General features: G+C 39.5%; 1 protein-coding gene across 34 annotated transcripts in view; it reads right to left on the bottom strand.

Annotated features, from left to right (window-relative positions):
- CREM (cAMP responsive element modulator) overlaps nt 1-14,715 on the bottom strand; it is an 87,886-nt gene that overhangs the window by 68,755 nt on the left and 4,416 nt on the right. For 13 of the 34 annotated variants that reach the window (XM_009000160.5, XM_009000161.5, XM_009000167.5 and 10 more), the window contains exons 2-3: nt 11,679-11,776; nt 401-524 (exon numbers count right to left, since the gene is read on the bottom strand). The exons of 10 other annotated variants lie outside the window; for them this stretch is intronic. In XM_009000160.5, the coding sequence (XP_008998408.2) occupies nt 401-524; nt 11,679-11,722 (168 nt within the window). In that variant the 5' untranslated portion in view covers nt 11,723-11,776. Of the gene's footprint in view, nt 1-400; nt 525-11,678; nt 11,777-12,422; nt 12,490-14,715 lie in introns of all 34 variants that reach the window. 11 more of the 34 variants (XM_035307180.3, XM_078329899.1, XM_078329897.1 and 8 more) reach the window with 2 other exon arrangements.

The raw sequence follows: 14,715 nt of genomic DNA, 5'->3' as shown, positions 1-14,715 counted from the left end.
GGTGCTCTCTGAATGAAACCAATTCAAAGTTCGAGACCTAACTGAAAAGAAAGTACTGATCAAGCCAAATGGTAAGATTTCTGTCATCTTAGGCTATGGACATCAGAACTGTATCGATTTGGAATTAGCAAGCTTCTCAAATCATACTTTGAGGATTACATATTCAGGAAGGGTTTTTGTTTTTCCTTCCATAGTGGTGATGGCAATGGACTGGCGCACCGCCGAACATCTGTTAAAATGCAGGGCTGATTAGAATCTTTTCTTCACAATCAAATCAGCAAGAATGGCTGATAACCAGGGAACATGGAAAATTTAAGATCAATGGCAAGCAAACAGAATCTGCACCTAATTCTCATTTCCATATATTTTAACTTTCAACAGTTGCCTGCCTATTGCCTACCTGAGCTAAAGCAGGGATTGAATTTTGGCCAGTCTGAGTCTGCATATGAGCAGACTTGCTCTCTGTCAAAGAGGCTGTTACACTTCCATCATGCTGGGATTCAACTGTTTCCATGGTCATTTGTCTGAAAAGACAATAAAAAGGAAGACAAATTAAGCCCTATCTTAAGTATTCGGAAATACAAGTTGAACATCCCAAATCCAAAAATCCAAAATCTGAAATGCTCCAAATTCTGAAACTTTCTGAGCATTTACATGATGCCACAAATGGAAAATTCTACATGTGACCTCATGTCATGGGTCAAAACTTTGTATCCAGCACAAAATCTTTAAAAATATTGTATAAAATTACCTTCATACTCTGCATATAAGGTGCATGTGAAACATAAATGAATCTCATTTACAGACCTGGGTCTCATCCCCAAGGTACCTCATATGTATATGCAAATATTCCGAAACCCGAAAAAATCCAAATTCTGAAACACTTCTGGTTCCAAGCATTTCAGATAAAGGATACTCAACCTGTACTGTTTTTACCCAGCTTTCTAATAACCACTTCTGACACCCAATTGTACTGTTTTCTTCTTCAAGAAACAGGTTCAATAGTAGAGTCCTAACTCTCTAAACTTATCTTTGCTGCTCACTGTATAGGAACATTACCAAGGGAATACTACAAAATGTCTTGTGAGAACTAGCTTATTTTAAAACTTAAAAAAGCTTGTAGTAATAAAGTCTTCCTGATAATTACCTTAAGTTTAATATTTAGCATGAATGACTGGTAAAATTAGGTTTTCTATTTTACATGAAAAGTATAAATATTCTATAATTCTTAAGGCCTAATAAACCTACTTTATATTATGAAGTGGTATGAAAGAACTTGCCCAGTCTAAATTAAATGTATAATAAAATAAAAATGTATCTTTCTTTGTTAGCCCTAAGTCGTTTCTGATGTTTATCAGAAAGCCCCAATTATTGAAAGAAGGGAACCTAATTTTTCCAGGAAAAACTTCTGATGTGATTTGAAGTTTGTGTATGAATTCAATTTAAGTACATGATTTCTATATGGACCTTCTCTAGAAGGCAAACTATAATAAATTTTATCCTGTTAAGGAGAAAATATAAAATATAAACAAAATTAACAAAATTAAAATTTAAAAACTTACTTATAGGAACCACTCCATTATACATCTTCTCAGCTGTCAATAATACAATGTGTTTTTTCGCCTTAGTCTAACTATATATCCAAAAAGTATACAGTCCACTTAGATCTTTGAATTAAAACATCCAAATTGTTCTTACAGATTTAATTAGTTACCAGATCCTACAGAGCCTTCATCTACTGTCTTTGACTTCATACTGACTTTTGCATTCAAGTAGCCATTACCTGAATCCAATCCTTCCACGCTCAAACCATCTGCTACTGTCTCTACCACAGGTATTTTAGTACTTATAACTGACCAGGACGATCTAGAGCAATGATATCAAAATACAAACATAGAGCCTACCATAGAAAAATGTCTTTCCCTTAATATTGCCTACTAATACTTTATCTCTTTTCTTATAACTTCCCAGAGTGGCCTCTCCAATTCTAGGTAAGTACAGGTCATCATCACACATAAAGTGTTAATTCCTACTGTTTTACTTTTGGTTATGAGAGCAGTTTCCAAAGAAAATACCTCAGGACATTAGTTCTGCAGGTTCTAAAAAGGTACTATCTGGGGAAAAAAGGATAGGGAAAATGCTTAGTCAAAATGTTTTAAATATCCAAGATTAAAAGGGTTTCTTTCCTGAAGAACATCTCAAAAGCTTCAATCTGCTAGTGTGTCTTGGGAAGGGTGAAGGGCGTAGATCTAACAGACAGCTTCTGAAAGTATCTGACCACCAAACAAACCCTTTCCCACAAAGCATGCCCCAGCAGGAATATTCTGGAAACCACCTGGGAAATTTTGTCTTGCTATTTTTTATACCTTTGAAAGATAAAAGCTTTCTTAAGGTTCTGTAACAACTTGAGTCTCAACTCAAAAATTACATGCCAAAAGGCCTTCCCGGGTAAACTCTATTTCATTCTGCAAACATTCATTTAGCTTCATCTATATGGTAAGCTCTAAAAATACAAAAGTGGATTAGTCATGGCCCTTGCCCTGGAGGAATCCATTAACTAAGTGGCCATGGGTTTTCTCAAACTATGGTCCTTGGACAACCCACATCAGAATTAAGGAAAAGTATTTGTTGTAAAAAAATGCAGAAGCTTAAGCTCAACCCCGAACATACTGAATCAAACTTTCTTGAGGATTTAACTTCTTATATCCAAACAATTCCAATGCATACTAAAATTTGAGAAACACAGCTTATTGGAAGGTCAGTAAGGAACACAAGTAAAGCAACTTCTTTTTTTTTTTGAGGCAGAGTCTTGCTTTTGTCAGCCAGGCTGGAGTGCAGTGGCATGATCTTGGCTCACAGTTACCTCTGCCTCCCAGGTTCCAGAGGTTCTCTGGCCTCAGCCTCCCAAGTAGCTGGGATTACAGGTGTGCACCACCATGCCTGGCTAATTTCTGGATTTTTAACAAAAACATGTGGTTTCACCACGTTGGCCAAGCTGGTCTCGAACTCCTGACCTCAGGTGATCTGCCCGTCTTGGACTCTCAAAGTGCTGGGATTACTAGGTGTGACCACCTCGACTGGCCATAATTTCTTAAATCATGTGACATATGTGATGCATGAAATGCTCTGGAAAACATAAGAGAATGATTAAGTCTGCCAGAGGATATGGTCATATGAGTTGTATATTGAAGGTTGAGTAGGATTTCACCAGGTAGAAAGGCCAGGTCAACTATGAGAGGAAAGAAAGTACAAAGGATGTCTGGGAAACAGAATGATTGGAGTAGAAAATTTGGGTGAGGGATAGGGGGAGCCTAATTAGATTTAGTGGGGAGGAGACAGAGTAGGAATGGTACAAATAGCCTGGAAGGGTTGCATGGAATTATATTAGGATAATAGCCCTTTTTTTTTTTTTTTTTTTTTGAGATGGAGTCTTGCTCTGTCACCAGGCTGGAGTGCAGTGCAATCTAGAGTCACTGCAACCTCCGCCTCCCGGGTTCAAGTGATTCTCCTGCCTCAGCCTCTCAAGTAGCTGGGATTACAGGAACATACCAACACACCGGGCTAATTTTTTATATTTTTCGTAGATATGGGGTTTTACCATGTTGGCCAGACTGGTCTCCAACTCCTGGCCTCAAGTGATTGGCCCACTTCAGCCTCCCAAAGTGCTAGGATTACAGGCATGAGCCACCATGCCTAGCCTGTGAGTTACAACTCACAGGCATGGTCATAAATATCACTTATAAATAACAACTATCCTGGGTTATCAAAAAAAAGGCTAATTATGTTCAGTATACTTTAAGGACAGAGGGGTACATACTATAGAATCCAAGAAGTCTCCCATCAAAAAAAAAAAAGTTTTAATGATTAAGAAGATAAACTGGGGCTGGGCGCAATGTCTCACACCTGTAATCCCAGCACTCTGGGAGGCCAAAGTGGGTGGATCACAAGGTCAGGAGATGGAGACCATTCTGGCTAAAATGGTGAAACCCTGTCTCTACTAGAAATACAGAAAATTAGCCAGGCATTGTGGTGCACACCTGTAGTTCTAGTTACTCAGGAGGCTGAGGTAGGAATATCACTTGAACCCAGGAGGCGGAGGTTGCAGTGAGCCAAGATTGCGCCACTGCACTCCAACCTGGGCGACAGAGTGAGACTCCAACTCAAAAAAAAAAAAACAAAAAACTATTCAGGACTCTATTTTTGAGACATGATAAAAGACTTTATAAGCTATCAAACAGATTTCAAATGTTTTATACAAGAAAGTGACGGCCGGGCGCGGTGGCTCAAGCCTGTAATCCCAGCACTTTGGGAGGCCGAGGCTGGTGGATCACGAGGTCAAGAGATCGAGACCATCCTAGTCAACATGGTGAAACCCCGTCTCTACTAAAAATACAAAAAATTAGCTGGGCATGATGGCGCGTGCCTGTAATCCCAGCTACTCGGGAGGCTGAGGCAGGAGAATTGCCTGAACCCGGGAGGCGGAGGTTGCGGTGAGCCGAGATCACGCCATTGCACTCCAGCCTGGGTAACAAGAGCAAAACTCCGTCTCAAAAAAAAAAAAAAAAGAAAGTGTTTTGATATATATCATCTCATGCAATCATCTGAATTGGCCCTTTTCTCTAGGGGAATTTCCCAGAGAGCTGAGTCCTTTGCCCTTTTCCTTTTGTCAATACCACAGATTTTTTCACAGATTCAATACTATGAATACTATGGTTTATTCAATCCTATATGCAGATGGCTCCCAAATCTGTATTTATGCACACCTCCCTCCTACTGAGCATCTCAACCTGGAGTTTTCATGGACACCTGTCCCTTCTTTCTCTTTCATTTCTTCTTTTAGTCAAGAGTATCATCATCCAGTCAGGCTTCAAAGCTAGAATCGTGTGTCTGTATTAATCAGTCAGAACCAGATCAACCACAAAAAGCAACCCTACAAAGCTAAACATCAGTGAGGATGCCATGAGGCCTTGAGCCTTAGAGAGAAAGGCAAAGATGGAAGGTCAGCAGCCACCCTGACTCCTCCTCCTTGCCAGACTTTAGCACTGGGCACTGTCCACTGTTACCTCCCATGGCCTCACTTGACCAAGCAGTTGAGCTGCTGTTCCACACAGCTGCTACCATCCACTCTGAAGATCATAAATCACAGACAATGGGCCTCTTCCTAAGCCACAACTGCACTGCAATGCCCCTACACTCATGCCAGAATCACACTTAAATCACTGTCCAAGATATAAGCTCCTTCCATATTTCATCTTCACTCTCATAGCTAGTGCTTCCTTTACCTCCATAAAACAACCCTTCACTCCTGTTCTCCTTCCAAACACCAGCAATGTGCCATCTGGAACTCCCAAAGCCTCACTACTGTCCTCTCAAGAAGGTACTGCTCATCTTCCCACACCCAATCCAGGTCAGGATACTGACTGGCCATCTGCTTTGTCCCCCATTGTCTTCCCACCTGTTCCTCCTTTACTCCCTCGTAAAAACCCTTGTTCCACTGAGGCTCAAGGTCATCAGCTGTACCAACCTAAACCCATCCATAAGATAATCATCATCTACTCACCACCAGGATGTAAACTGAAGACTCTGGCCCCTGATGTGAAAGGCTTCCTCTTCACCATTCTATATTCAACACTCAAAAGAAGACCTATCCCTCACCCAGATGCCTCAGATCAATGACTTACTTTATGCCACTTCAGCCATCTAGTCAAGTGGCTGGCCACACACTGGACCTTGCCAATGTGCAACTGGTCCAGCTCTGAAATAATTAATTCCAACATTCCAGTCTGCCTCCAACATCCTATTCTCCCAGCCTACCCTTTCCCTTGACCACTCCGATCACACTTGTTATTTCAACACACTGAGATCTCCACACCACTTTCTCTCTGGCCATCCACCTCCCACTTTCTTCACTTCCCACCCTATTCAGCTAGTGTGGCTTCTTATTTTAATTATTGCTTCCCAGCTGGGCCTGGTGGCTGCTCACATCTGTAATCTCAGCACTTTGGGAGGCCAAGGAGGACAGATCATGAGGTCAGGAGTTCAAGACCAGCCTGACCAACATAGTGAAAACCTGTCTCCACTAAAAATACAAAAACTAGCCAGGTGTGGTGGTGAGCACCTATAATCCCAGCTACTCGAGAGGCTGAGCCAGGAGAATTGCTTGAACCCAGGAGGTGGAGGTTGCAGTGAGCAGAGGTTGCAGTGATCAGAGATCATGCCACTGCACTCCAGCCTGGGTGACAGAACAAGACTCCATCTTGGAAAAAAAAAATTATTGTTTCCCAATACCCTAAATTATCTTGTCTTCTTTCCTTTTGTTGCATATTCCTAGTAAATACCAATCTTAGATAAAACCAACTTTTGATCCCTCTATGCTTGCACCAAGGCAAATGAACAATACTGTAAAACAGAATATTATTAAAGCTATTGAGGCCAAGCGCAGTGGCTCATGCCTGCTGGAATCCCAACACTCTGAGGGGCCAAGGCAGAAGGATCACATGAGCCTAGGAGTGTTCGTGACCAGACTGGGCAACATAGTGAGACCCCATCTCTTAAAAAAAAAAAAAAAAAGAAAAAATTAGCTGGGTGTAGTGGCAGGCACCTATAGTCCCAGCTACTCAGGAGGGAGGTGGAAGGATCGTTTGAGCTCAGGAGGTCAAGACTGCAGTGAGCCATGATCATGCCACTTCACTGCACTCCAGCCTGGGCAACAGAGCAAGACCCCATTTCTAAAAAAAATAAAATACAGCTATTGAATTCATGGTTTTTAACCTCAAATGGGCAGCAAACTGATGGAGTTTCCCTATTTGGCTTACTCTCCCATTCTCCACAACAATTTCAAATATTCTCCCTCTTCTCAATCCCTGCGTTTCCATGCTGACTACACCCAATGAAAGCCCTTGCCTCCTGTCTAATGAGAACTCCCTCAACTTCCCACCACCAAATCAACAAAGCCACTGACATCTACACTCACTATGTTCCCGTGTCTCCGGCCTCCTCCCACTCTTAAAATTCCTGTATCTGTTGTTTGGAGTCCATGCCCTTTCGGGGGATTATACTATCAATTATTCTTTCTCCTCTCTAACACTTTTTTCCCATGAAGTCTTAAAAACCTTCATGTCTCACCCATCTCACAACTTACAGACATAGCCACAAATCCACTGGATCAGAAATCTCTCAAGTTATTCCCTCAAACCTCTCTTCTCCTTCTCATTGCTAAACTACTTGAAAGAACTGCCAACACTATTTCCATTACTTCACATCCCACATATTCCTGGACACCCCCAAGTTTAGAGAGGTTTCTGCCTCTAAAAGATCTCTAGAAATGGTAACTAATCTCGTCACTAAATCCAATGTACGTTTTAAGTTTTATCTTTTGTTTTATCTCTCAGCAGCGTTCAAACTGTTGACAACATCTTCCTTCTTGAACTCCATCTCAGTGTCCTGAATACTACAGTTTCCTGTTCTCATCCAATTTGCTGACAATTCCTCCACAAGTTCCTTTGCCAATTCCTTCCCTTCCTCAATAGTGACCTTCAGCCTAGATTTAAGCCCACGACTCTAGGCCTGACGTCTCTCCTGAATTCCAAAATCCAATATCCAAATACTTGTTTAACATCTCCAAACACATGTCCTGCAAGAACCTCAAAATCAATGGATCCAGAACTAAACTCCTCTTCTTCCTCCACAAATGTTCTACCCTTCTGAGTTTCCTGTCTTGGGAACTAGGACCCCGCCATCCAACCAACTGTTCAAGCCAGAAACTCCCTCTCTGTCATTCCATACAGCATCATCACTAGGTATGACGGCTCTACCTTCTAAAGAACAATTAAGTCTTCTCTGCATTTCCTCGGCCACCACTCTATCTCCTGGCTCCAATCCATGCCAACAGTTATGTTTCTAAAACATGTATTTCTGCTTGAAACACTTATTTGCCTAAAACGCTTCAGTAGCTCCCTGTTGACTACAGGATAAAATCCAAACTTCTAATTCTCATAACCATAACCACCATTTATTGAGCATTTACCATGTGGTAAATACCTAGCAGTTTTGGTTAACAACACTATAAGGTCACTATAATCAGGTGTTCTTCAAGCCTGGGCAACAGAGTGCAACTGTCTGAGAAAATAAAAAAATGATTAGTTCTTCTTTTAGAAATAAGGAAAAGGAGACTCAGGGAGGTAAAGAATTTGATCTTACCACAAAGGTATTAAGTGGCATAGTCAGGTTTTGAACCAAGATCTTTTTCCTAAGTCCACATTCTCCATTACCAAACCACACTGTCATTCAATCTCTTTCACAATGGGACCCATTTTAGTTCTACAGCCTAATCTCCAGTCCCTCTACTCTTTCCAACATGCTGCATGCCAGCCATTTGTCCAAGTACGTATCTTACTCTCCCAGTTTTAATCTTTTACATCTATTCTCCCCTCTTCCTGAAATGCCCTTTACCCCTTCTTTGTCCAACTGGCAAATTCTAACTAGCTTGTCAAGGCCTGGTTCAGGACACCATCTTTCAAAAGTCTATTCTGATAGCCATGGGCAGAATTCTCTCTTTTGAGTTTCCAAAGCATTTTACAAGTCTGTTATAACACTTGTCTAGCATATAATACATGTAGTCACACAACAGCATGAGCAACTCAGGGACAGGGATCACATCTTATATATTCCCATGCATTCCCAGTACCTAGTACAGTATATGCTAAATAAACCAATTATTCAGTTATTCTGGGAGACTGTGCGACTGTCAGACGTTATTATGATAAAAATAACATTCAGAGCTGGGCGCGGCGGTTCATGCCTGTAATCCCAGCACTTTGGGAGGCTGAGTTGGGCAGATCACCTGAGGTCAGAAGTTTGAGACCAGCCTAACCAACATGGAAACTCCTACTCTACTAAAAATACAAAATTAGCCTGGTGTGGTGGTGCATGCCTGTAATCCCAGCTACTGAGGAGGCTGAGATAGGAGAATTGCTCGAACCCAGGAGGCAGAGGTTGTGGTGAGCGGAGATTGTGCCACTGCATTCCAGCCTGGGCAACAAGAGCGAAACTCAGTCTCAAAAAAAAAAAAAAAAAGTTCAGAGAGATTAGGGGACTTTTACAGGCAACATAATAGGTAGCATCACGAGGGATGAAAAAGAGGTCTTGTGACTATGACTCCAGGGTCCCTTCCACAGCCAGTACCCTGCATATTCCAGTTTGGGCAACATTTAACGGCGATGTATCATCATTTGGAGTATGCTGCAATGGTTGTCACATCTCACTCACATACTCTTTCTCTTTCACACCAAACTTAGGGACTGTAATTTTATTCCACTTATATTCTGCTAGAGCACCTAGCACGGTGTTCAGTTCATGCCATTCAGTAAAAGTTTGATACCAAAATTATTATTTTTTTTGGGGGTAAAAATCATCTACAAAAAAGTAAGGTTAACACTAGCAACTTAAAATAGAGATGCTATCATTTTCAAGCCAGATAATTCTGCAGATCTATATCCAACTGCTTTCCAGTACAACCTCCTAAGCCCACTAAAACCCAACTCCTATGCAGGATTCTATGCAGTGCAGAAGATTCAACCAACATTTCAGTGCTCAACATGGGTCAAGCACTGTACCAGGCATTTTTCAAGCACTATCTCAACAGAAAATGCAGGACCCCAAACTAAGCTGTAAATGACGTATACAACATTAACATCTATAAATCAGCCACAGCTGCTCCAGATAGAATTTATAGACTCCATTATAATCTTACATTATTCACTATATAATCTATAGCTAAATATGTTAAAAAATGAAGAGAGGTTTCATAGAACCTATTTCCCCAAATCTCATTTTCTATATTAAACATAGTTGTGCTAAAACTAATAGTCTTTAATTAACTACATAGTATTTTTTTAAATCTTAAACAATAATCCTTTTTAAGAGAGATAAGAACCAACTGGCAATTATGGATTACAGAATATTTAAAAATAAAAACAAGCAAGGATAAAACAATAAAAACTAAAACAAAAAAGTCCACTAAGCACTATAAATTAACAACAAGCAAAATACTGGCAACTATTTGGTTCCACAATTCTAAAAAAAACAGGTAAAAATTTGCTAAAATGGGGGCTGGGCATGGTGACTCATCCCTGTAATCCCAGTATTTTGGAAGGCCTAGGTGGGTGAATCACCTGAGGTCAGGAGTTCAGAGACCAGCCTGGTCAACATGGTAAAACTCTGTCTTTACTAATAATACAAAAATTAGCCAGGCATGGTAGCACACGCCTATAATCCCAGCTACTCAAGAGGCTGAAGCACAAAAATCGTTCGAACCTGCGAGATAGAGGTTGCAGAGAGCCAAGATTGTGCCACTGCACTCCAGCCTGGGCAACAGCATGAAACTGTGTCTGGAAAAAAATTTTTTTTTGCTAAAATGGGGATATTTAAACTTACGAACAACTAATAATAGCAGCAACACTATTTTCTTTTGAAGTTAAATGTTTTTCTGAAATCTCCATTATGCTATTTATCAAACATTTCTCTCCTTTGATATAAAAGCAAATATTAGCCCAACCTGTTGTGAATATATTGGGATCCAAATTAATAAAATATTAATCTAGCCACTGTGTTGTTTTTTTTTAAATGGGACCCTCCATTAAAAACAATTTTTTTTTTTCCTGAGAGATGGGATCTTGCTGTATTGCCCAGGCTGGTTTTCTCTTCTCTTGTCTTTTTTTCTTTTCCCCAGGCTGGTCTTTAACACCTGGCCTCAAGCAATTCTCCCACTTTGGCCTCCCAAAGTGCTGGAATTACATACAGGCTTGAGCCACCACACCCAGCCTAAAAATAATTTTTTTTATAAAAAATTGTTTTAATACACAATACAAAAAATTAGCTGGGCATAGTGACACACACCTGTAATCCCAGCTACTTGGGTGGCTGAGGCAGGAGAATCCCTTGAACCTGGGAGGCAGAGGTTACAGTGAGCTGTGATCATGCCACTGCACTCCAGTCTGGGTAACAGAGTGAGACTCTTTCTCAAAAAAAAAAAAAAAAAATCTAAAATTTTAGTTGTATCCAATTTTCTAAGACAAATTATACTGCAGAGCAACTGTATTACCCTTGAAAAATTGTTTCACCTCTTCTAAAAATAGAATCCAATTGGGAAAAAAAAGTTATTAAAGTTGTTTCTATTCTTTTAAGTAACTTTACAAAAAGTACCTTAGAAAATAAATTTTCTCTTTAGCAGTACATCCAACTGATGAAACAGAATGTCTCTGAAAGTAATCAAAAGAAAACTTGAAAAATTCTATTTGGATATCTGTAAAATGTTGGTAGAGACTTTCTTCTGTTTTACAACGTTAGGCACGAATATAGCCAAAAGGCCAGGAGGAAGAATAAAACCCTGGAGACTTTTTGAGTTCTACAATTCCACTGAATTATGGACATCCTCATATATGGTCTACTTTCTAACTGAAAAGACTAGTACTTAGCATAAGCCAACTGTAAATACCCACACATTCCATGCAGTGCCTAACATGGTTCACAGGTAGACGGTGCCTTAAGTGAACGGCTGAATAATTTGACTATATAATATAAATACATACATGCATATATGTGTACATCTATGTATCAATTTATTCATCTTTAAGCTAAGTAGAATTTTCAAAAGAACAGAAAAACGTACATCTACCTACCTTAGATTTGTCTTAATATATTTTTTCTTTGCACATTTGCTCATTGTTAAGACATTTGTAATCAATGCTTTCCTCCTTCCCCGTTTTCTTTATTTATCCTGCAGTAAAATTACAATGTTGAATTGGGAGATCATAACATTTTACTTCAATAAACTCTCAAATTAAATTTTACTTAAATTAAAATTTACCTCTCAAAACGAGGCCAGGAAGAATATTCTAATTTCTATAAAACTAAAAATACAAACTGCACCCCTCCCCCCGCAAAAAAATACTAGAAAGCTGAAAACAGCTCTGTACTGCTTTTTGTCAATCTTACTTCTACCGTATTTTTCTTATCTCCCTAGGGAAAAAAATTGACAAAACTTAAATGATGCACTATTTTTCTGATTATTTTCTACTGAAGAGAAAGCAGTGCTGTCTAAATCATCTAATACTAAGTATCGCTTATATGTATCAGCTCTATTTTTAAGAAGTAATGATCATTTAATAAACTTAATGAATTTATTATTTCCTTAAATTTCAACTTGAGTTTTTGTCAAAAAATTAAACTCCAAAGTAAGTTTATTCAAAACATCCTTCTGATAGTCTTCAATCCATAAAAATCCTAGGTTAGACACTGTAGCAATTAAACATCCTTTATTTTTTACTAATATGTTTAAAAATATCTATTTGACATGTGGAATGAAGTAAAACTGGCAAAGAAAAAGACAAAAGAACATTTGAGGCAGAGCTGGTGGCTCACACCTGTAATCCTGGCACTGTGGGAGGCTGAGGCAGCAGGTTTGCTTCAACTCAGAAGTTCGAGACAAGCCTGGACAACATAGAGAGACTTTGTCTCTACAAAAAAACTAACCAGGTATGGTGGTACAGGCCTGTAGTTCCAGCTACTTAAAATGCTGAGGAGAGAGAATCACTTTAGCCAGGAAGGCTGAGGCTGCTGGGCCAGATTTGCACCAGTGGATTCCAGCCTAGGTGACAGAGCAAGACCATTCATTCACAGACCTAAACTCTTTTGAGACATAGTCTCAAAAAAAAAAAAAAAATCTGAGAGTCCTTAATTTATTTTACAGCTGGAGAAAACAATCCTGCTCTTCCTTAAGTAACCTCTAGGTGCCTCTGCCAGCAACAGCGGTGCTTAGACAGACACGCTGCTTTCAGAGTTCCCTCCTAAGGACCCTCTAAAATGATGTCATACAATCCCAGTCAATTGTGGAACTGCAGACAACAGGCAGGTTTATCACACCTCACACTAAGGGCACTAAGGCAATTGTTACTACTGCGACCATCTGCCCCAAGCATAGGGACAAGAGACAGTAGGGCACTGAAACAGCTCCTCACAACAAGAACAAAAAGCAGCACTGATGCCACTTGATTCTGTTATACTACACTAGCATTTTACACAGGGACATCTTACGCTCCTTAAAAATTGTATAACCCATTAGATGCCACACCCTCACACTAATGGGAGCTTACCAAGAGTTAGCTGTTTGCCACCAAACCTCATTATGCCAGCCTTGTTGCAATTTTGTAATTTTGTTAAATAGTATATTAGATAAAATGACTAAGTAGATTAAATGATTCAAAAAGAGAAGTGTTTCTCTGAAAACTAAGTTGAACACTTTGGAAAGACAATAAGGACAGTTTTGCTTTTTCCCCCCGATTAAAAAAATCTGCTTTTGGCTGGGCGCCGTGGCTCACACCTGTAATCCCAGCACTTTGGGCAGCCAAGGTGGGTGGATCACATGAGGTCACGAGCTGGAAACCAGCCTGGCCAACATGGTGAAACACCATCTCCGCAAAAAATACAAAAATGAGCCAGACACGGTGGCCAGCACCTGTAATGCCAGCTATTCGGGAGGCTGAGCAGGAGAATCATGAATCATTTGAACCCAGGAGGCGGAAGTTGCAGTAAGATGAGATCATACCATTGCACTCCAGCCTGGGCAACAGAGTGAGACTCTGTCTCAAAAAAAAAAATATCTGCTTTTGGACTAGATATTACAATTGGAGATAACTATGAAATACTGAAAATATTAATAATTCTTTGTAAGACACTTGCCGAACAATCTAAGTTCTTACTCCACTTTCAAAAACCCAAAAATGTAAACTGAAAATTACGCATTATGGAGATGGTTTCTGAAAGGCTAAAAGAAAGAAAAAGAAGAAAAACTGAAAGCATTGCAATAGCATACTCAAAAGAAAAAGAATGTGGAATAAAAGGCATCACACCTTTTACAAGAGCAGGAAGAGAAAGAGAACACAAAGAAAGATAATCTGTTTCTTTGGTTGTCATGAAGCATGGTTTTAGTTCTTTGCAAAAGTAGATATCCATAGGTTAACTGTCATTTAAGTAGCAATAGCAAAGTTTGAAAGAAAATGAAGCTCATATTGTAACATTGGTCCTTCTCAACCAAGTTGATTAAAAAATTGGGAGAAGGTGGGGCTATTTATAAGAGAGAAATAATTCTAAACAGCCCTGCAGCTGAAATTGACAGTGATGAGGCTATGGTTATGCATTTTAGAGGAAGGAGATGCATACAGGAAAAACAAAGTGAGAAAGCAGCACCATGAAATTACACCATTAGTCTTATGCTGTTTGTGAAGCAAAGTTACAGTATCTTTCAAAACACAATCATTACACTTTCATGTAAAAACAAAATAGCCAAGCGCGATAGTCATAAATAAATATTCCAAACACTTGTAAATGTCTTTAATATTTCAAACATGAATTATACATAAATTCAGGAGGCTCTCTCAAATGGATTCAAGGCTACTCCAATTTAATTGCTTGAGATACAAGTTATTAAGAAATCTTAACTCTTTACTAAATCACTAAAGGATTAACTATTCAATAACTGTCTCTTTTTCAATTCATTTCCCACCTGCTGCCTGCTTTTGGCTATTTCAGAGTCAATGAACTACAAAATCAGCAGCTGAGGAGGAAATTAAAAATAAAATTCAAATATCATGGCCTATCTCCATCCTTTCAAATACCTCCCTCCCCCACTACCACCACTTGATGGGAAACCAAATTTTA

The sequence above is a fragment of the Callithrix jacchus genome, chromosome 7, assembly GCF_049354715.1.
Source record: "Callithrix jacchus isolate 240 chromosome 7, calJac240_pri, whole genome shotgun sequence".
Taxonomy (NCBI): Eukaryota; Metazoa; Chordata; class Mammalia; order Primates; family Cebidae; genus Callithrix; species Callithrix jacchus.
Note: the sequence above shows the minus strand (reverse complement) of the source record. Positions and strands in the feature narration are given on the sequence as shown.